At 36.3% G+C, this 24,381-nt stretch overlaps 1 protein-coding gene across 1 annotated transcript in view; it reads left to right on the forward strand.

The window, feature by feature from the left end:
- The window catches only part of LOC135325103 (tetratricopeptide repeat protein 33-like), a 51,185-nt gene that overhangs the window by 15,127 nt on the left and 11,677 nt on the right, over window positions 1-24,381 (forward strand). Inside the window, exons 3-4 of the mRNA XM_064502613.1 lie at window positions 12,252-12,333; window positions 24,171-24,302. Coding sequence (XP_064358683.1) covers window positions 12,252-12,333; window positions 24,171-24,302 — 214 coding nt within the window. The remainder of the gene's footprint in view (window positions 1-12,251; window positions 12,334-24,170; window positions 24,303-24,381) is intronic.

Raw genomic sequence — 24,381 nt, forward strand, 5'->3', positions numbered from 1 at the left:
TTTACAGAATCAATTTCTGTCGTAAAACATGAGCATGTTTCCAGTAAATAGCTAGCACAAACAACTATTACATGCAGCATTGTATCAACATGGGAGGGATCTATTTAGCCTGGATCTTTCTAGGTAATTTATAATTTTTCAAGATATTTTAACTGGTTGTGAGGGTGCCCAGGTTACTTAGTTTGTCATGTTCTGATAACAGGTGTGCAAAGAGATTGAAATTTAAATATTGAGCAAAACTGGTAAAAGGCAAGGTGAGTACGGTTCTAGTCTGAAATTAAGAGAAAATATTGACATATTTTTAGAGTTTGTGGATGGTGGCTTTCATACAGGAAAAGCATTTATAGAGATGTTAAGGCATCTATGAGTCAGATTTAATTATGTTTGTATAATCAGTGGGATCAATCTGAAGTTTAGAGAGACGGTAATAGGGGATGTGTGTTAAAGGGCGTATGTTTGTAATTGAGACATTAGTCCTTTCTTCAGGTGCAGCTTTGATCGCGTCTTCTTTTTTTTTCTTGTTGGAAGAATGGAAGGGATCTCCTAGGGCACAGATGTTACAGCTACTGTGGATTGTCTGAACTAACCAGGGTCTGCTGCCCTGTCTCCTTTCCTGAAATATGTTGTAAATCCACAGGCAGTTTAATGGAAAGGGAGCCCTGCCAGAACTCAAAATACTCTTTGTACCCCCCTAGGCAGAGCATGGGATTGGGTCATAAAAGCAGAGAAAGAGTTAAGTTATGATTCAAAAGCATAAGGTACTGTGAACTATAAATAGCTTAATTATTTGTATCCAATAACCAGTGTAAGTAAAATATATGAAATGCTAATTGTGTTGAACTTTTTGTACTTAGCTCTGTCTCTCTTGGCAATTGGAGCACAAACTTGTGTCCGCCTCTTCTGCCCCTTTAAGAACGTTTTTGCCGTATGACACCTACAGGTCACCATTTCTCTTGTCCTGCTCCTTGTCACCTACAGGTGTGGTGACTCGCAGGCGAGCTGCCTCCGGTTGTAGATGTGTCTGACACGTTCCTTTGTTTCTGGATGGTGACATCCAGTTCCTACCTGTATACAGTCTTTATTGTGTATGTAAATCCTTTTTTGTCCTTGTACGTAAATCATGTGTTGTTTATTACATGTCTGTATTTCATTTGCTTCAAGATGACGTTTTTGCTTTTTAGTGTTTGGACTAGTATTTTATAGTTGTTTGACATCAATACTGTCTAATCATTTGAGCTACATGACAAGGTTTATAGAGTAACTGCCTACTTAATTGATTGGTTCTTTCATAAATAATAAACTGTAATTGCCCTTCATAAATCTCAAAATGCCGTAGAGAATTACGTGTTTCCTGTGTCTTTATCTCTTTTTCTCTCTCTTTTTGAATATAATTCATGTCATTGTTACCCTGTGATGTTGAAACTGGCAAAAATTATGAAGAGGCCAGAAGTAACAATGGGAAAGAAAATGAAGAGGAATTACATTATTTAGTACAGGTAACAATAGTATATCATCTAGATTAAATGCAACTACCCAGCATAGAATATGAACAGACTAAGACTTAATTTTTGTGTATCATCTCTCCTAAAACGTCAAGCCCTCTTAATACTATCCCACCCTTGAGCATCATTCATTTTTTGGCAAAAAGTCATTTTAATAGAGAGGAAGAGATACTGCTATTTAAATGCCAGAGGCTTGCTTTTGTGGTGCTCTGGACATTTTTTGATGACTTGCTGTCCCAGTTCTCATGACTAATTAGTGACATGAAGTGAGACGGAGCTTTCAGCCATATCCAGACAAATATTTAAAAGGTCGAAAGGCTAAAATACCTATTCAGCTAAGAAAACAAATAGTATCCCTTGTTCTACCTGTATTACTGTGTTTCTGAAGGATAGCTAAATAAATAAATCTGAAGACAGACCAGAATACAGTCTGAAAATTGCTTGAAATGCAGCACCACAGTTTGTTTCTTCCATGTTATCCTTCCCATTGCTTTCATAGGAAGTACTGTTGAAGCTATTTTGAGAAGCTGAAATTTTACATTTAAGACTTTATTTTTAGCAATTAAAAAATACTGCTTTATTAGCTGGCATGGACTTTGCACTCGAGATTTTCTCTTTGGGCATTTGAAATACAGTATCTCTTGCAATATCTGATATTTGTTTTATATTGTAGTTTTCAGCTAAGGATACTAAAATAATGAACTGATTTTACTGAAACTATACAGTTCTTGTCTGAAGCTTGTAAGTCTGTTCTTATGCCTTAAATAATGCAACTACAGATTCAAGAGTAATAACATTTGCATTTCTGTTCTTGGTTCAAATTTCCATGGGTAAACCTCAGTTCTGTTCCTATTTGTTATTGTTTATTGCAGTTTCCTATAGAGCTGTCACCCATTAAATGACATTCAATACCTAATTTTAATTATATAATTTAAATACAAGGCTGGTATTTGACAAAATACTCTGCATGCTTATAGAGGTTTGCAAAGTGTACTCTAAACCCTGTAAAGGGCTCCTTAGGTGTTTTCATGTTTATCTGTCATCATATTTGTCGTCATCTTATCTGACATGAATGTTGAAAATTAAAACATTTGAAAATGCTGGTTTTTGTGAGTTTTTTATATGTAATTCATGTTTATCCTTTTTAATGCTCTAAAAGGAACACAGCCTGTATGCAACATTAAATGTACATGAGAATGTGCATCTCTTGCACAAGAATATTTCTCAGCGGTATAAAAGGTCTTGACAGTCTTTTGTTCTTAAGCACTCTAATATGCTATTCAATGTATGTGACTAGAATTATTTCCTCTGTATCAACAGCTCTATTATTAATAACATTGCCTTTTTTTAAATAGCAAATTGAGCTTTCTAATGCATATGTTTAATCTTAAACAAGTTTGTTTTATATAGTATGGAACTATGGATGTTGGAGAAATACAGGTAAAAGGTTTACCTGACTGTAAAGAAGGTCTTAAATATTGGGCAATGTCTGATGTATTATGATTTTTCACAATGTATTTTTATAATCCTCCTTTGTGTTTTGGCTAGTTATATAGTAATTTATGTTAATATAATACAGGTAAAAATAGCTGATTTTTTTGAATCCTTAAGGTCAAACGTTTGTCCACTCTGTAGTTTTTAATTTTTCTATGTAAAAAATTGAAAAATTAATTACTGCAGTGCATCTGCTAATATTACTCTAGTTAATTGGATATGCAGTCAGAGGCAACAGTCTTGTGGCTTGTGTGAGAAAACTATCCTTCCAATTCTGTTCCTCTAGTCTGAAAAAATATTCGAGAGTCTAAGTTAGCATCTCGTAGAGAGAGTTTCTGCTATTAGCTGTCCTCGCTTTTAAAATTACACTATGAAGTTCTGAAATGCTACCACAAATAATTAAAATTAAGGCAAACGTCAAATAAGATGGCAATTATCATGTTTCATTTTTGATCGTTTGCAAAGCTGAGGAAGTCTTTGTGGTTAACTATGTATTTGTTTATGAAATTCAGACAGTCTTTATAGTGTAGTCTCATTGCAGATAGGTAAACTCCTCTGTATGATATGATATGAGTGAGTTTTATATCAATCCATATTTGAGGGAAAAATACGAAGTAGCAGTGGCTGGTGTGAAGGTGGATTCTGCAACAAGGCCAGGAACAAAGCTTTAGAGTTCGAGAATTCTGCACACGGTTGCTGCGGGTAGCAAGGATATTGTTTAGCGGTATGTAACTTGTTTAGATTTTTGGTGAATATCCAGATTTTTTTTTCCTCAAGAAAAATACTTGCTTTGGTCTCGCCTCAACCAGTGCTTGTCCATCACATGTGTAATTCTTCATTCATCAGAAGAGAATAATTATTTCATGATTGTAGAATTGGCTATGGAAAAGCACAAACGTGCACATGTTCCAAAGGCTTCTTTGAGGACAGAGCCCTGAAACTGTGCGTGCTGTGGCAGTGCCAGTGCACGAGGCACAGGGCCCTGGAGCTGAAGCAGTCCTTCAGGAAGCAGCAAGAAAATTGGCTAGCAGTCAGATGTGTGCCATTTGTATTGCCAGTTGGCTTCTCTCCTCATGGGTAAGTGCAGTATCTGACTTGGGTTTGACCATGAGTCAGTGATTCACCAGACTGTATAAACTAAGACAGGGAGTAGGGTACTCTGCTCACCGTTAAATATAAGCATTTTTTTGTGAAAGACATGTTATGGCAGACTTGCATCTCTCAGGCCTAGACTCTCAGTGCTCTCCGTTGTATCTAGTACTCTGTCGCATGAACTCATCCATCATTTGTCTTTAAAACAATTTACTGCAGTATAGTCCATTCATAGGTCTCAAAATATTAATAAAACAATCATGAAGGAGAGAGTCATTTTTGGTGAGGTTAATTTTTCATATTGTGTGTGGGGAAACTCAATATTATTTCCACATGAGAGAGGATATCTCTATTGGAGATAATACCAGAATCCTGATGTCATGGTTTTCATTCTGGGTATTAATTACAAAAAGATACTTCTCCAGTATAGGATTTTATAGGTTTTCTTTGGCAAAGGTATTTTCAAACTTTTATTTGCCTGTTTGTATACTTGAAATGATAATGTCCATGGTTGCACCTGCAGATGAATTAAAAATCAGGAAACTGAAACTGGAACTCATGTTAAAAATCTCAGCTAGTAGTTTGGCATGATGATAGAGGTGGTAGTTCCTTCTGATATGTGATGAAACGTTATCTCCCATTTGTTACTCTGTGGAAGTTCTTAAGTAAGGTAAGGGTCTCTGAAGTGTTTGTGTAGCAATTTAATCCTGTCTAGTATATTCAACCGATTTATTTGTATTGGATCTTTATATTTGCTCTATGAAAAAAGTTATGCTGTATAAATCTGCCTGACCTATTTTCACTGTACATATTACTAGTGTCCAGGCATCAATAACCTGATAGTGAGAAGTCTAATGTGCACAAAAATTAGTAATGCTTACAAATGGTTACCCTTTAAATGATGTGCATCAGCTGTGTACATGCTGTTTTATCCCATAGAAAGTTCAATATAGTTTATGTATATGAAGTTGCATCAAGTGGGGTTGATTTTTGTCTTGCATTGCTATGGGGCAAGAGCACGTATGTGATTAGTTCCCATTGAAGAATTGTCACTTAACTCTTTACCTGTGGTAATTAATTAATGTGGCCATATCTAAATCATCCTGTTAAATTAAAAAATAATTTGTTAGAAGTTTTAGCAGATAATAAAGCTGTCTACTGTAGTGTTCTCACTCGACAATTGTAGCTGACATAAGGCACTTTATTTACCATGAAATAGTTGCGTCTTTGAGGTGCAATGATGGTAATTGATCAATAGTGTCAGAGTTGTCTGCAATAAAATAAATCTCTTGGGTTACTAAGACTGTTCAGAAGAACGTGTAGTGTTGTATTTTTCATATGTCTAAAGACATAGTAATCTTGTGAAGGATACCAGAGAGGTTAGGTATGCTGTATGGCACTAACTACAGAGTAGAATTTTCTGTATGCACTTATGCAAGCACTACTTGTTACCGTGCATTGCTTTTTTTCTAGACACCTATATACGGTGCCATGCAGTTATTTTTCCCTCCAGCAGAGAAGTTATTTTACCATAAAATCATAGCTGACATAGGGCACTCTAGAGCTGTTAAACACAAAAAAACCTGTTACATTCATTCATCTTCATACTTCTAGTTTCCTCCTTCACCTGTTGTTCTTCTTCACACCTTTCCTGCTGCAGTGTAATCCTGCATCATCTCCCAATTTAAAAAAGGAAGTCTAATCATGTGATCAACCTTTCCTTTCCTTTCCTCGTTATGTACTGCATATAATAACATCTAGTGTGCTTCTCCTCTAGCTTCCACCAAAGCCTTTGTTGTATTTGGCCCTATGTTAGGCTAAAATTGTTCTTGATAATGTTTCTGGTGGTCACGGACCATTATTCTACCTTTGTTCTCTGTGATTTGGTATAAGTATTTGATAACTAGTCATATTCTTTTTGAAATCTTGTTCTCTCATGTCTTCCTTAACCCTGTCTAGCTATATTTTTCCTCATTCTCCTTGAACTTTTTTTGTCAGATTCCCTTCAAGTCTTTTAAGAATTCCAAGGAGTTATATTGCCTCTTATTTTCTCCTTACGCTGTACTTATGTGATCTGCCTCTCTACTGCAGGCCTGTCTCATTTTGTCTAAGTTTGATATTGTCTCATCTCTTTGGTATGTCTTCATGTATTTTTAATTTCATTCTAAACTGCCCTGAGGTTTTAATCTGTTCCTGAAGCATCAACTGAGCACTCCTGTCAAGAGTAAAGCTACTGGGCTGTACATCCTGTCATCTGCAGTGACTGTTTTTAAGATTACATGCATTGGGCTCAAGTTACACATCAGAGATCAGATTTTGAACCATAAGTTTGGTATTTTACCCAGAAGCTTCCAATTAAATACATTTTTATGGGAAATATGAATTTGGCTTAATGATCTTGTTTGAGAGTTCAAGAGATGATGTTTTCCCAGAAGTGTTGTTGAAAAAGTGAATCGTAAGCATGAAATGTTAGTTTCATACATTTAGCAAGCTGTGTTAAAACCTGCCAAGTCTGTGTAGCTCCCAGATGGTTAGTAACATATCTGAAGAAAACAGTTTTTACCACTTTTGGGGAGCTCTGGGATTTTGTATCCAATTAAATAAAATTTGGCAAGATCCACCAAATCTTGTACTCTGAAACCATTCCAGATGTATCCAGTTTTAAATAATTTACTTTTTTTGGCATTTCGATAGAGAAGATAAAATGATAATTATGTTCTGCATACGTTGTATAATTTTTTGCTGTTGAGAGCGTACCATTTTACTGAAGTGTCACTGTGGGTGCATAAAAGTATGCCCTGTCTTTATACTCAAATAATAATTAACATTTCAAAATATGATATAGTCTTTAAACATTTTTTTATTGCTTGAGCTTATATGTTTAGTTACAATTGTATATATACAATATATTGTACATATAAATTGTATGAAATATACACATACAATATTGTATATATATACAATTTTACTTTTTCTGGAAATAAATATTAATTTGATATTCTATAAAATCAAAGTAAGTCAGTTTTTAACTTCCTGTGACTTTGTAATGGCTATACTAGACATACTTTTATAGTATTCCCACATGACATCAAAAAATTAAGGAAGCCTTGGTGATTGACTCCTCAAAGCAAAGTCAGGATTGAATTCAGACCAGGTGACTTAGAGCTGTGTTCAGTTGTGTCTCAAAAGCCTCCAAGGATGGATATTCCGTGCCACTGCTGGGCAGCCTGCTCCAATGCTCGATGATCATCCCAGTGAAAAGACTTTTTTCCTATATCCAGTCAGATCCTTCTCTTTCAGTTTATGACCACTGTCTCTTTTTCTCCCAGTGTATGCCTCAGTAAGGAGCCTTGCTCTGTTGTCTTGGTAGCCTCCTCTTAGATATTGGAAGGCTCCTATTAGATTCCCCTCCTATATTGTACAGCAGGTCTTTCTTAAAATACATACCCTGAAAACCTAAGGAATGGATTTTGTATGTTCCTACTTCTTAATAAGGGGAGGCAATAGAGCCTTTTACTTCATATCTTTTTTTGGTTGGTTGGTTGTTCCTGAAGGACCCCTTAATTCCGATAGGCTCTTCCTCTGGGCCATAAGCAAGTCTGAAAATGACTAGCAGCTGGGATGGTGTGTTATTTGGTTGGTTGTATGCTAGCAGTAGACTTTATTTTATAACACTCTTGGTCATCTCGAATTGACTTTTCTCTCCCTAGGAATTTTGTTTAATAGAACTGGCTAGACTATTTGGGGGGACTGAACTTGCATGCCACTCGTTGTCTGGTACAGTGGTTGGCATAGGCATTGGACTTCTGAATTCTGCTACTGAAGGCAAAAAGCCCTCAGAGTTGGGGAAGTTCTTTCACTCCTAGCCTTTTGTTTTCCTCTTGCATATTTTCGTTATCAGTTTTTAGGGTATGTGTATCACCAGGTGGAGGGAGTTCATCTTTTGTTGACTGAAAGTGAATGAATGATGAAATAAGCAATTTCCTTTGCATAAAACACTTTTTTTTTATTTTAAAGAAATGCACTCATTTTTCCATGATTTTGTCTGTTGGGTAACCGCATACTTCTCAGGACAGTATTTGGGTCAGCATTTATTCTTGCATTGTTAGAACTAGTTTACAGACATTGTATTCTGCAACTGCATTTCTTGCATTCTGGTACAGATCGCGCATAAACAGTTCTTAGCCTAGAAAGTGTGTGTCTTGTTTCCTGTAACCAAATGTATATGGCATAGGATTTAGACTTGGTGAAATTGCAGGAGACAGGACTGTAAGGGACCTCCAGAGGTCACATAGTGCATTCTTAAAACAACAGCTTACAAATAGATAACCTATTTACTTGTCTAATATGCACAGGAATATGTATGTCAAACCAGAACATTGCCAAGGGCAATTCTTTATTATGTCCTGCTGTCTCAGATAATCACAGAATCACTGATCTTGGAAGGGACTTTGGAGATCACTAGCGCAACCCCTCTGCTAAGGGTCAACTAGAGCAGGTTGCTCAGGATGTTGTCCAGTCAAATTTTGAATATCTCCAAAGATGAAGGCTGCACAACCTTGTTGGACCACCTGTTTCAGTGCTTGCTCACCATCACCATAAAAAAGTTTCCTTATGTTTAAATGGACTCTCTTGTATTTCATTTTGTGCCCATTGCCTCTTGCCTTGTTACTGGGCACTCCGAGAAGAGTCTGGCCCTGCCTTCTTTACTCCCTCCCCTCAGGTATTCATAGACAGTGGTAAGATCTCCCCTGAGCCTTCTCTTCCCCAGGCTGAACAGCCCCAGCTCTCTCAGCCTCTCCTCGTGTGAGAGATGCTCCAATCCCTTAAGCATCTTTGTGGCCCTTCACTGGACTTGCTCCAGCATGTCCATGTCACTCCTGCACCAGGGAGTCCAGAACTGGATGTAGTACCGCAGACGTGACCTCCTCAGTGCTGAGCAGAGGGGAAGGATCATCTCCCCCAACCCGCTGGTGATGTGTTTCCTGATGCAGCCCAGGATGCTGTTGGCCTTCTTTGTTACAAGGGTGCACTGCTGACTTATGGTCAACTTGGTGTCTGCAAGGACCCCTGGGTCCTTTTCTGCAAATCTGCTTTCCAGCCAGTCAGCCCACGGCATGTATTGGTATATTGGGTTATTGCCCACTCTGATTAGTATCAGAGGCTTCTGAAGGTTTAAAAAATCACCAGTGGTTACATTTGGGATTTTTGATTCTCATTTTTGAGTGCTCAGTTTCATGTTCATTTTTCTGAAGTGATGCAGGATTCAAATGCATGTTGCTGTGCATTAGCTGTGCCATAGCATGTGTTTTGAATTTGTGCGCTCTCATTCAATATCAAGCACATGGAAAAACATGTTTAGCAGGCCTCAGTGCAACAGGTTGAATCTAAAATTCCTTACTTTACTTTTGCCAGCCTGATATACTAGTTCTTGCAGCACAGTGGAGGCATATGAACTTGTTACGTGCCGTGCTAGTAACTTAATTCTGTGTGTGACTTTTTTTACTCTTCTAGAAAAGATTTGGATCAGCAAGTGGAGTAGTCATTAAACTTGTATAATTGTGTTAATTGAACCCAAAGCAGATATGATATTTATACTGAATTTATCCATTTTAAAATTAGTTCTGCCTGCTTTTAATGGTAAAGAGTCCATACAGTCCAGTTCCATCAGACGCTGAGAGTTAAAATTACTTTTAGTGACACTGCTACTGGGTTAGCTTGCTTCTTATTTCAGTCAAGGCTTATGGTTTTCATCAGACATTTACTGGAATATTGACTTTACAATTGCATCTTATCCCCAGACAACATTTTCAGTAGGGTATCTGACACTTAACACAATATAATCTTTTCCTTCAAACGAATAAAGCAGAAAATCTTTTGATTAAAGAACTAGCTTTTCTTAAGTTATGTGTTACTAGAGCAAACAGCATGTCTCAATTTCTTTTATTAAGAACAGTATCCTTATTTTTTCCTGGAACAGCAATGGGAACTTTTTTTTTCACCTGCATATTTGTAAAAATTAAACAGACCAGTTTTATCAGACTTTCTTCTTATGGAAATATATGCACTGAAAAGATAAATGTTTCAATGTGGTGTGGATATATCCATACTGTAAACCTTCATTTCTCTTAGATCACCCTTTCTGAAGTTCACAGGTCAAAGTGAGTGTTTTACTAATAAATTACTGCTCACTCTTTTGTTCAGGTGTATGGCAGCAATTGTTGGATCACTGCTCATACACAAAGTACAGACATGGCACAGCATTTTTGTGCATGCACAACCTCTTTTTCCTTTGACTGTCTTTCTTCTGTTGGCAGACCATGGACAAATTTGCAGCAAAACCCAACAGGATTGAGAATATTTGCCTACTTGGTGCTTCTTCAGAGGTAGCATGTTCTTCATATGAGTTTTATCATATTCAAAGTTAAATTTTGGGGGAACACTGGTGACCCCTTCATATCGAATAGAGACTCTCTAAATGTGACTTTGATGTTGCTGCCTTTCCATTTCGTAGTGCCACTGCGTCATTTGTTCCTTCATGGTTATTGATGTCATTGCTGTTTGCTCTGTGTCTAAACATCTTGGCTACATTAGCAATATTTCAGCCTACTGTGTGGCCAAGGCATTGTCTGAGTTGGGGGCTTCCCACAATCATGCAGTTCTTGTAGCTAGTCAAGTTTTTTGTACTATGTCTGTGCTAGGTTCTGGACAAAACTATAGTCTTTTACTCAAGAAGTCCTCACTAACTAAAGAACAACTTAACGCTTATACTGACATATGTAGAAAATGTGATGTTTCTTGTAGCATGAACACCCGTGCATAGGGAATGAACTGAGACTACAAGTGCACAGCTGGTAGCTAAATTTTTAGGAAATGTGAAAATGCATTGAAACGTCCCTTTGATGTTTAACTTGAATTCTCAGCATATTTATCAGAGAGTCTTTAACAAACTAATATTACCTGAAGCACTTAATAAGAGTTAGAATTTGGTTGCATAGCTTTTTTCGTATAGTCTCTTGTTTCCATTCAATTCAGAGCTTTTTGAGATCTTTGTGTATTGGTCTGGAAAATTCTGAGGTGCAAAGCAAGCCAGAGGACTAGAAAATGGGGGAAGGGGAAGAAGGAGGGGATGTAAACTGTTTGTATAAGAAGTGTGTATGAAAATTACTTCAATTTTATCTATATTATTAAAATTGCCATATGTACATCTGTCTGTCTAAAGAGTAACAGATTTCATATCTTGGCAGTAGAATTTATGGAAATATGAGTTCCTACACAAAATTTCATAACAGAGATGGATTTTGTAACAGTGGATGCATGGAACTTATGGATACGCATACCCCCCAATAGTATCCTTATTGTTCATCTGAAGACTTTTTTAAGGCTGAAAGATTGTACTCCTGCACCTGTTTGTTCCTGCACTTTGCTGCAATTCTGCAGCAAATTACTCTGCTAGAGTTCTCTACTATGGTTTAGAATACGTCTTTGTCTAAGTTTTACCTCTTTGTTTAGGATAAAGACTTCTTATTGGTTTTGGTCAACTCATATCTTCTGTTTCCTAGGGGAGGGACACAGGAGCTTAGAAATATGTTTATCTCCTAAAGTTGAGTGATTTAATGAAATTAAATATGCCTGTTTACTTTAAATTTCCTTGTTATTTTGTATACCCGAGTTATCCAGATTTCTTTATTTTGGTCTTTGTTGCAACAGAATAGTGAAGGAGGGTGACTCCAATTTTAGCAGCTTTTTAAGCTAGAAAGAAATTTAAAATTATGACTGTGTCAAGGCATATGAAGTTCAAGGTACTTTATTTCTTTCTTTGTCCCTGACTAAGAATGATTTTGACAGTGATGGGAATTGCACTCAGTTCAAAAGTTCTAGTTTTTGTTCACTGCTTTGACATAAGTTTCCTATATTGACTTGTTGATTCACTTGAGACCGGTTTTGTGCTAGGGCCTAGTACCCATTTGGTCACAAGAACAAATACCCAGCTCCTCAAAACAGTTCCGCTTATCTTAGAGAAGTGGTTTAGCAAAGTCATAAATGTTAATCAGATGCTGTGGCACTTTAATTAGGACAATGTCAAGATCTAAATCAATTAAGTTACCTAGTATAAGTCACTTCTTAAGATGTAGTGAGACTGTAATATTGTTTTAATTACAGGTACCGGGAGGCTATTCACAAATGGGATGAAGCACTTCAGTTAACCCCGGAGGATGCTACACTTTATGAGATGAAATCACAGGTAAATTATGACAATTGTCTATCAGTTTTGAAATTCAAAAATAAAACATTAGGGTTGTTTAACAGATACCATGTAATATTGTATGGTTGCTTGTATGCATAAACTACAGCATAATTAATTTAGGGTTTCCATTTCTTCTCAGCACAACAGGGTCTTTTTTACAGGTAGTGGAAATCGGTTGTAATCTTAGCCAATCACAGATAATCTTTTCTTGCATTGTAACATCCTAATTCATGCCCTAGAAAAAGCAGCTGAAATATTTTAAAAATATATTAGGCAGAAGGCAAAGAGAATGTTACTATGACAGGTGAGCAAATTTGGCTCTACCATTAAAAAAATGTCTGCTCTTTTAAAGACCTGGCTCAATACCATCACCATTAAACAGGGATGCTGTGTAAAAAGACATGCTGCAGTCTGTGTCCGCATTCAGTCTTACATAGGTAAATCAGTGTTGGAAAAGAACATTTAAATAGAGTATGTTTGTCTCAATTTATCAAGCCTTTATTTTACAGCTGTTTTAATGAAAAAAACTTGTAGCTATCAATGCCTCACTAAAGTTGTAAGTTCATCTATAAATTTGTAATTTCAGTGTGTCTTTCTGTGTGACTTCGATGGCAAAAGTACCAGGACCCATTGTTTTGCTTAGGTCAGGAAGTTTTTATCTTCATCAATTTGCCAAGATACAGAAATGTAATTTTTCCATATTAAACAAAAAGCTGTTATTTTGCAAAAAAAATTTTAATTGGGTTTGAAGATGAGAAGAAATGTATGGCTACAGATTTCTTATCCCATTTTGCTTTTCATTTAACATCTGTTAAAGTTGCCCTTTTTATTTCTTTTGCTAAAAGCTTTTGCCACTCATCTTTCCCATCACAGGTTTTTTTCTGCATTACTATCTTTTTTTTATTTTTTTCTTTTAAGAATATGATAACAGCTTGGCTATGTCTTAGTCTCTATAAATGGAAACAGAAAACACTTGCCAAGCTGCTGAATATTTCACCTGTATTTCAATATTTTTGTTTGCAGGGAATATCAGTAGCACAGCAGATGAGAGGGAAACAAGAAGCAGCAATGTTAAATATATCTTCATGTTTACAGCGAATATTCTAACAGGAGGGGGCAGGGCTTATCTCCTCAGGCTGACACCTTGGTTCCCTTTTTGGAAATTTAAAAAGCCTTTCTCCCTGTTAATGTGCCAGAATGTAAGCACATTCAGATTCTCTGGGGGAGAGGCTTTTTTGTTGTCTCGGAGAAAACAGTGAGAGCTGTTTCTTCTTCAGTCAGGTTTTCTAGAATCCTTAAATAACATTGAATCCTTGACAGATTTTTGTCAATTGATATATGTGATGACAAAAGGCAGAGAACAGGTAAGTAAATTGAGGTGAAGGGAAAACAAAATCAAAGTTAGAGGAAAGGCTGTTTCAAAAATGAGTCTTTTTCAGTTGAATAGTAAGTTCAAAATGGAAAGATTGATTTAAGGTAGCTACTCAAAATATAGCTGAAAAATACATTGTTGAAAGCTAGGAAAAGGAAAAGAAGTAAAAGTAATTTATTAAACACATAATTTTTAGGAAGCTTGCAGTATTGTTTAATTTTAAAATCTGTTACTGTAATTCGTTTCTGGTATTTAAAAAAAAAAAAAAACAAACACACCCAAGAAGCAACAAAACCTTGTTATTTTCCAAGCCTTTTGCTGAAGATATGATGACTCTGTTACTTTTTGCTTGGATGTCACCATATCTTCTCCTCTCACCTCTGAACTGAAGAAAGCTTGAGTCTGTAAAATATTTGAATGATAAGCTGCTTTCAGTGCAGTAGTGCTAAAGGATTGTTTTGTTCTATATAACTATGGAAGGTTTAGAACTTGGTTTTGAATTTGGTTTGAAAATATTTTATAGCTTTAACAGGTTTTTCTTCCTCAGTTATTTTGGGAGAAGTGTACTGATTTGTTGGATTGTTATGTCAGCATATCATATACATATAAGGGATCCAGTTAGATTGTGTTAGGAAAAACTTGGGGGGGGGGGGCAGCGTGTAGAGTTGCTTTCTGAATTCGTTAAAATGGTTCATTAATTTTAATGGTCTTGATAATAAGATTCAGTAATTGTTTTTACTTGAAACCACTGGATGTTTCTGGTGAAATTCACTCATACTGTCTTTACAAGATCTTGGAAAGGGGGTGTTTCCCCTCTCACTCCGCTTCCCACCAGACTAGATCTGGAGTCAATTATTTCTTCCAAACTTCTAAAAAACAAGGATTTATATAAAATTCAATGTAGTGTCTCATAAAGCACGTTGTTCAAACCTTGTGGAAAGTTATGCAGTGGTACTTTCTGTTAACTCAGGCACACTTAGGATCAGATTTACATGGTATTTAGCATGTCCAAATATGCATATTGGCATTTACAAATCACCTGTATGATTTAGATTTTTGACTTCTATGGATTTTGCAGTTTTCTGGTGCTAAAACTTCTTAAACATGTTTGTAAAGCTCCACTGAATTTTTATTCATATTTGGATACCATTACATGAGGAGAACAATACTACACGAAGTCAAAGATCCATCTAGGCTAGTATCCTGACAACTCCCAGCAAAGAGTTACACAAACAGTGCAAGTGTGTGGTGATGCTTCTCCAGAACATTCTTCCCAGCCTCCAGCAAGCTGTGGTCCTGGACTTTTCTGTGTTTGAAAGCCGTTGAGAGATTTCTCTTCACTGAATTTGTCTAGTTGCTTTCTGAACTCCTGTAAACTTTTAGCATTCACAGATTTATGCAGCAAGGAATTCCAAATCTTAATTATGCATTGTGTGAAGAATCACTGCCTTTTGTCTGTTTTTAACCCTCCATTTGCTAGATTGACTTTATGACCCTTATTCTTGTATTGGAAGAGAAAATAATATGATTCTGCTTCAAATATTAGTTCCAGATTCTTGGAAAGTTTGTTAATTTGTACATTTAACTTTTAAATTCAACTGTTAAAGAAGTTTCTTTAGGATGTGAAAACAGTGTTGGTCTTTAGATTAAGTACAGAAATCTTGTTTGAATAAGACAGAACAGCTAGTAGGATTTCTTCCGCTTTGAAAGAAAAAAAGTTCAGGTGCTCTGATGCTGACTTTATGCAGAGTGTTTTTCAAATAACCTTTTTTCTGCAGCTTTTTTTTTTTTTTTTTTTTTTTTTTTTTTTTTTTGTCCTAAAGACAAGATGAAGCTGTAGAAAAGAACAGGTACGCTCGATGGAACAAATTGAGTAGCTCTTGTAGCAGTTCTTTTTTATTATGGTTATGTGGTCTTATGTGAATGCAACAATTAATGTACAGACAAAGCAAAGCTCTCCAAAAGCTGTCTATTTAATTGCAACTATATTGCAATTAAATGTATTCATAGTGGAAAGAATAGGAGAATAAGGAATTATTCATTTACCAGGATCCATACTATGGTGCAGTGACATGTGTAAGCAGGTACTTGCTACAACATCATTCAATTGGTACTCAAGCTGCAATACCTAATACTTAGGTGTGATTACTTACTTGACACCCCAGGCTCATCATTCTGCTTAGCGATACCATTAGAGAATAATGAAAACTGAAAGATGAAAGGAATGCAGGGCTTTGCTTCCAACATGCCTTTGCTGCTTTCCTGAAGAAGAGAGCACTGCTGGACAGTTTCACTCTTTCTGTTTGGTTTCACTTTCTGGTATTGCATAATGCTCATAGAAGAAAGACATGTACAAAACATAATACATTTATAAAATTTTTTAATCTTTTTAAGAAAACCTATATTTTATGCTTTAAGATGGCAGCATCTCTATAGTACACACAGATGGCTTTTACAGATGTTGTTTGTGGTATGACTTAAGCTTACTGGAAGCTGGTTAACATAATACTGTGTAATTTGATATTCTTCTGCTTTTAAAGGGACTAATGTGACTTGTAAAAATCCATTTTTGTCAAAACAGGAATATGCAATTAATTCCAAAAATATTACAGTTGATGTTCAAATGATATTGTTTTACAGTTGAGTATGTTGTTCCAATCCACCATAAAGCTGCTATTATGTCGCTTAATGAGAAAGTCTTGGTAGCTCCAGATTTTGAAAGAACCGCCATACACTGATTCAGACAGGCCTTGACCAGTATTGGCCCTATGCAAGTCTTCCTGTCTTGGTATGCAAGACCCCTACTGTAGGATGTGATTCATATTAAGAATGTCCCAGCACTATATGCAGAGATTCTTTATGGTCTGTACTAATTTTTTTCAGTGAGGAAAAGTCTCCCTGTAAAGTCATTTCTTTTAAGAATTAGCACTGGATGGAATGTTTTGCATGAGCTTGGATATCTGTGTATCCTGTTAAGCTTATTAGGATAATTTTATGTTGGATTACATAGCAGCTTCCCAGTTCATCAGTATTTACTGCCAGCAGCACAGTAATATATTTTAAATACCCTGTTGTTTAATATACGGCTCAAATAAACATGCTGTCTAATGACACGGTAGGAATCTGTAAATATTTATGGAAAGGACTTAAAGATACATATTTTAACAGATGTTTCATTTTGTAGGACAAATGTCCTTCAGCATTTCTGAAGAGTGGAAATAGCATTTAGAGTTCCCAATATTCACTGACTGGTGCAGTAAGTGTGTTTCCAGAAAATCATATGGGAACTGTGGAGTTGCTCAACTGTATCTTGGTTCAAAACCCATAAAAGTTGATGAGTTTCTTTCCATTGCTGTCAGCTACGCTTTGATCCATTTGAAAACAGATGGCTCTGGTATGTGGAGAGGTTAGGGTGCACATAGGATGTTGTCCTTCAAGCACAAGTTGTTTCAGTTTATATACTCGATATTCCTTTACCAACTTAAACTGTTTTATTGTTAGAAGAATCTTAAATGGCAGGTAGATGTTCATGCAAGCAGATTTTTTTTTATGTTTTTGTAAAAATTCTTTTGGAAGAGACCCACAACCTTAGTATGAATTTCAGCATTAGTATCTTTTATGTTCAAAATAGCGTATGAAGATCACCTAGATTATGTAGTCTCGAAGACCGCTTGAAATTCATTGCAGGCTAAATTTCTTAGGCGTTGACTGGATTATTTTATTGCTGTTTTGAATTACAAAGAGGGAGGAAGAGTTTTGGAGGATTTTTATGAATTTGGGTCTTTGTACACAGGAGCACCTGGGGCTCTTTTAGGGGGGATGGGGGATAGAGAGAGGGTGGGGAGGAGAGATCAAAGGGCTTATACTCATTACATAACAATATACATGTTATAAACTCACTTAGGGATCTTGAGATTTGGGGACTCCGCTATGCTACATCACTCCCGAGAATTTACCTGGTTATTGTTGGTTGTCAAGTGACACTTGTCCCCCAGAGATCTCAGATAACAAATTCTCTATATGGTGGTATCCCTGCTATTCTTTTGGGGTCCTCAGTTTGCATAATAGTTTAGCACTGATGGACCCTGCATGAATATTCCCATATTTGCGTTTCAGGGATCACTACATCACGTATATTGTTTGCCGTACCTTGAATTCACTCTTAATGTAAATCAGGTTAAAAAATAAAGTAAATACAAAATAACTTATCCACAGGAATCCTAAAGGGCACAGTACAATTATACATAAAAAATAGCTATGTATGTGTGTGTGTATATATATATAGCATATATATGCATACACACACATGTATATATATATGTATGACTACAAATGAAAACAACCAGGAGTCAGGATGATCTGCATTTGATAAGTTTTTTGGGTGTGGTGTTCATCCCTTACTGTTTGAGGATCTAGTTTCTGCACAACCCTGCATTCTCTATTTGAATTCATGGAGCAGGAGCAGGATTTCAGATGCATATCTCTTATAGCCCAAACTTATCATGTTCGGATAGAAACCATCCCATCTCCCCTGTTCTTAAGGACTTCTTAAACCTTAACTCAATAAGGAAATAATTTCAGCTCCTGCCTGTCCCTCTTCCAGCTTGAGAAATGATAAGGTTCCTAAGGCTTGACCAGATTCATAATCCTTAGTTTGGATTATAACAAATCAGCTAATAATTGCTGATTTATATCTAGTTGATATAAACATATGATGTTTCATTACACTGACATTACTGGCAATCATTTGAAACCAGACATGCTGGTAAAAGATCAATTTGTGGTTGTGAGTTGTAGAGTGACTACTCCCAAGCTGTTTGAGGGATGGTATAACAATATAAAGGAAGAGGAGAGAGGCATGTGTGTGTATTTTCCATACCACCCCCACGCTGCCCCAGGTCCACTGGAATCTGTTTGCTGGAACAGACCTTTGGCTTATATATGACTCCACTGCAGTCAATGATTTTCATGTAAGCGTGAATCAGTCCGGACTGACTTTATTGTACTCTTCTGAGAGGCCGTCTAAAACTGCTGTTTTCACATGACAGAGTGTGAAACTCTGCCACTAAGAAGTATTGAAGTCAGTTGATTGAAAAAAGGCATTGTACGTTTCTGCAGATAGCAAAAATATCTAGGAGTGTAGTAATTAAAACAGGCATTATTTCTGAGCAAAATCAACATCATGGTACAGTGCCACTGCACCTATTTAGATTTGAGAGGAGATTCAGTGAGAGGGTTGGAGCAGAACATCTGCCTATTGTTTTGTTCTTGTGCTGTCCTTGAACTGTGTTTGATATTCTCTGTGTGACTAGGTGAACTTCAGGTTATTCAGTGTAGGAGCTGCTGAATTCTTCTTGGAATCTTAGTCAATATTATACCTGTATGCATTATATTGACTCTGTATGCCTGTGTTCAAATACTCTTGATTTATAATATTTGAGATTAACCAGTTTGTGATTTGCTGAAATTATGTAAAGTCATAGTAATATCTCAACTGCTCAAGCTAAAAAACTAATAAATATTTTAGTATTTTTTATTAGTCCAGTGTATTTCATCTGTAAGAACCTCGCTGCCTAGTGGGGTTACAGAGAAGACAGCCTCTTCCCAGAGGTGTGCACTGAAAGGATAAAAGGCACTGGTCCCCAGTTGCAGCAAGAGAAATTCCAATTTGATATAAGGAAGGAAAAAATACTTCTGAATGAAAGTGGTTAAGCATTGAATTGATTTCTGAGAGAGACTAGAGATTTTCAAAGTTGGACTGGACAAGCTGCTGAGCAACGTGATGGAAGTTAACTGTACTTGGAGCAGGAGGTTGGACTAGGTGACCTCCACAGGTCCCTCCTAACCTAATTTAGTTTGTAATTCTCTATGGTCATAATGTAAGAAAATGTGAAAGGTAGGAATTCTCATTTTAGATTTTTTTTTTTAAACTGGAACATACAGTTTACCATCAAACATTGAGATAAACTCCAGAAAAGTAGATAACAAAAAACACTGCTCTGTGTTGTGAAAGTAATTCCTTTTCAGCATGGGTAAATGTAACTGCTTAGAGGTAGGAAGAATTTTGTTCATCAGTATTTTGAAATTAATTTCTGTATGGAAGAAGGAATTGGGTCAGTTTCACTGGACTTGGCATGTGTCTATATATAGTGATTCAACTTGAAGACTGTGAGCTCATCTAAAGTGAAGACTTGTTCAGCTTCGTAACAGTTCCAAAATGCTGTGGGTAGGACATAACAGGTCATACCCCTGCCTGGATATTTTACTTGGTCAGTCTCCTGATGAGTGTTGCTGTTCAATTGATTTTTGCCACTGAGTTCTTCTAATTCTTCTCATCTGTTCTCACTTTTATGACTTATTAAAGCTATCTCTATTAAACCCTCAGTCACTGTAGTGACAGCAGTGTTCCTTGTTTTAATGCATGTGATAATAATAACTCTATTAGAATAAAATAGCTTTTCAGAAACCACCTACTGAATGTCTCTATATGATTAGAGGGAAATGTGTGTATAAAAAGGGTCATGACATGCTTAATTTTCTGCTTTATTTTGGAAGTTTTTATTTTCTTTATACTTGTTTGATCAGTTTTAAGAATATTTTCTAATGAAGTGTTTCCACTGTAATCGGAAAATAAATGAAATATGCAATGAGATTACTTAACTGTGAAACTTGAGTGTCATCCTGCTAATGAAATTTGCAAAAGCACTAATATTTATGAAAAAATAATGTATTAAGGGAGTAACAGAAAAGGAATATAATCTTAGAATATCAGCTCTTAAAGGGGCATTCATAAACATACACACATCCTCATCCTTACTTTTTCAGAGACAGGTGATTCTGGCAAAATGACCCTTTTCAGTGGTACATACACGCTCTGTGATGCATCGTGTTATTTGTCTGGTCATTAAAAATACCCTAATGCAACTGAACTATTTACTTTAAAAAGTAGACAGTCATTGAAAAAGAAATGCTAAGCCTGACCAGTCTGATTTAATCTAAGGTTTTGTGACTTTTTAAAATTACACTTCCTTATTTCTGTTTTCACTAGTAACCTGAATATTTGCTGGAAGTAACTAGCAGAGGATGACTATTATTCCTATCTCTGCTGTCAGAAAAAAGAAAATTGAAATCATTGAGAATGTAACTTGAACCAAAATGTTACTAATGAATTAATGTAATTGCATCTGCTTTTGGATTGGTGGTGATGATGGTTTGCGGTTTCACTTAATTGTGCTATAATCCAGAAAAGTTTAAAAAAGGGTCAGGAGTTTCGTTTTATTAAGTACAGTAGAGCTCCCAAGAAGAAAATCTTCCAAACAGAGGAGTTTGTAGTTTACTCTTTGGAAAGGAATTCAACCAAATGAAAGAAAACAACACACTTATTTTGGAGGGAGCCTGTGTGTAGGGTGCGTGTGTGTGTGTCATATTCATTCCATTTATCCTATTTTATTCAGAATAATTATTTCAGAACAATTACTGTAGGAAATATCCAAGTATAAACACTTTTAAATTAAAAAAAAAGATGTAACAATGAGGAGACAAAAATAAGAAAAGGTAAGAATAACAGCAAGCATTCAAATAGGGTGGGGACTGCTGCTGCTTTGCAGTCATCTCAGTCACAGATCTGAATGAAAGAAGATAATAGTTTTTCCACCAAGTGAAACCAAGTTGCATACCAAGCTTAAGTATTTTAAGCATATGGATTGAAATGGAAGAAAGTCTGGGAGCATCTTTGTGAGAAGCAGAAAAGTGGACCATTATGCTGATGCCATGGTAGAGCAAATAAAATAAGAACAACTTAGAATAATTGAAAAAGAGATAAATAGAAGGAACCAAATAGTCCAGAGCCTTAAAATGAGAGGATAAAATCAAATTGTGGATTTTCCACAGTGGAAGTGGGAGCAAGACATGGTCCTTCCCCCCCCCCCCCCCCCCCCAAAAAAAAAAAAAAAGGACTTTGGTCCGTTATGGTGTGATATTGTGATATGCAGGAATCAAGGAAACCAGCAATAAAGAGAATATAATCAGGACAGAACCTACAGGAGCTGTGTATACAGCAAAAGACCTGGGTCTTTATGTATGATGTAAGGGATAAGTGTGAACCAAATTCATGGGAAGGAAGAGAGATTTAAAAAATGGTACTTGGCTCAAAGGGAGACTGGTGGTAATGTCATTCGGTACAGTATTTAAGTATGTATAACGCTAAAGTGTATCTTGGGCATGAAATGCTATAGATGGAATTAAAAATATAATTTTTTTTTCTCTTAAATTGATATGTTAAACTAATGAATGATTGAGAAGTCTGTCTTGATGAAGATCGCTAGTATAATTCCTGTGGTCTACCACCTTGTTTCCTCTTTTTGAACAGACCCTGGGTTATTGGCATATAAGCAGTGACAGGAATCCTGTAGATACTCATCACACTCGAGAAATGGAGTCTACAAAAATGTGTGTGATCATGGGATGGATGTATATAGAGAAAGATACTGACACGTCTGCTTATTGAGCTGAGCACGTGACAAACCTGTTATATAACAAATGAGGTTACAGCATATACAACCTTGAGAAGTTGATGTTATCGTTTAGTTGCACAGCGATTACCACTGTGACCTGGAAAAGTACTCTTAGTCTAAATTAGTACGCACAATTGTCATAAATGGATCAAATTGGAATAGTTCACCTATACTAGTGATGTCACAGTTCAGTAAACAATACAGTGAAATGTTGTTAAAAATTAAAAACGATGTCGTAAATACGTATGTAGGTGTTTTGGTATCATATTGCACTGGAAAAAACTGGTAGAAGATAGCGAATGCTCTGAGACCCATAAAAATGTTAAGGTGAGTATGTACTTGGATGGTTTTCTCTTCTGACAACAAGCATGTGAAGAGATGAATATAAAAAACATCTGATAGGTGCAGATCACATCATTGTGGAAGAATGTACACCTATCCACTAGCAACAGTTCGGTGGTTCAATTCATAGATCCGCTGCAGATGAAACTGCACACAGAAATGCAGTTAAACTTCAGGTTTTGGAAAAATACATAGTATTCATTGCAGACTTTGCTCAAAAAACATAGTTTCTGAGAACTACTGTTAAAAAAAAAAAGTGGGGGAAGAAATGGCATGGCATACATACAGCTATTGGGGGGCATTTAGGTTTTTTTAGCAACTTTCTAAATTTCACTGCACAATCTATCAAATGGAATTAAAGAGAGACCCAGATGACTAGCCTCTAGAAAAATTTAGTCATTAAAACGCTATGAGTATGGATCCAAAGTGCTTATTGGAATTCTGGGTACAGGGTTACATTCTGCAGTAAAGCTGTCTAGTTCTTTTACTGTACTTATCCCAGTGCTGTGCAAGTATTTTGTAGTAATTAATCACATTTGGATCTTCCTCCCCTCCACACTTATAACTGTATATCCAGTATATTGTAGGACAGTAAGGTTAAGTAAATGCCTTTTACACTTCAGCAGTTGTCCTAATCTGCTCTGATAGTATTCATCATGATTGCGGGTCAGCTGGGAAGAAAGTGGTTTCCCACACATGAGTCTTACTGCTGTGGTTGACATTTTCATCATACAATTGGAATGCAGTTGTCGTTTGTTTCTTAGACTGGTATCTATCACCATAGCGTGTGGGTGTCTGAAATCATGATCTCAGAGTGATGCAGGTCTTCAGGTAATGTGCCAATTTCATGGAGGTCTTGGAGAAATAGGACAAGCTTTGAGTTGCATTATGTATCTTTAACTAAATTTATAGGCTTAGTTATGGTGATCCAGTGTGAGGTATAGAGTGTTAACAGGCTTCTGCTAACCTGTACTGCTGGATAAAAGGTTTCCACATTTGGAAACCACTTAAAAAAAATTTTTTTTATGTAGTTTATTTCATGCCTAAATAAAGCATTCTGCAATAGCAAAGCCTACTTTCCAAATACAACAATCATTGTTAAGGGTTGTTTCCATGCTGAATTACAGGGCTTGTTTCCATTATTATATCATGTGCACTATAACTGTATTTGGTAGATTTGAGTCTTCTATTAAAAACAAGAAATAAAACCTAGGAGTTATTTGAAAAAATACTTCCTTCCTTACTGTATTTGATTCTTAATGTGCTTGTTCTTCAGTGTAATACAGTAATTCTGTTACTCTTAGACAGAATGTGAGATCTGGAGGGAGGGAGAGGGATGCTTTCAGAAGCAATTCATCTCCTCCTAAGAGCTGCCTAAATAAGTTAGATGAATCATCCTTTAGCATACCTATTTCTCTGTATGGGCTCTGGAGCAAGTCTAGGTGACTATCTTAGACTAGACAACTAAATTTTAAATGACTAAAAGCTAGGTGAGATGAATCTTGTCCTTCGTTACTGAAACTATAGTGGTTGCCTGGGTAATCCCAGAAAACTTAATTCTGTTTTCAATTTTGTTTATTCCTCTTATTCTTATTTCTTTGTCATAGGTCCTGATGTCTTTGCATGAAGTGTTCCCAGCAGTGCATGCGGCAGAAATGGCTGTCCAGAGAAATCCACGTTCCTGGGATGCCTGGCAGACGTTGGGACGTGCCCAGCTTGGATTAGGAGAAATAGCACTGGTAGGAAAATGGGCAAGGACTACTGAAGTCATACACTAAAATTGTAAACCACACCCTCTGAATTGTGTGTGAGAGATGA

The sequence above is a fragment of the Dromaius novaehollandiae genome, chromosome Z, assembly GCF_036370855.1.
Source record: "Dromaius novaehollandiae isolate bDroNov1 chromosome Z, bDroNov1.hap1, whole genome shotgun sequence".
Taxonomy (NCBI): Eukaryota; Metazoa; Chordata; class Aves; order Casuariiformes; family Dromaiidae; genus Dromaius; species Dromaius novaehollandiae.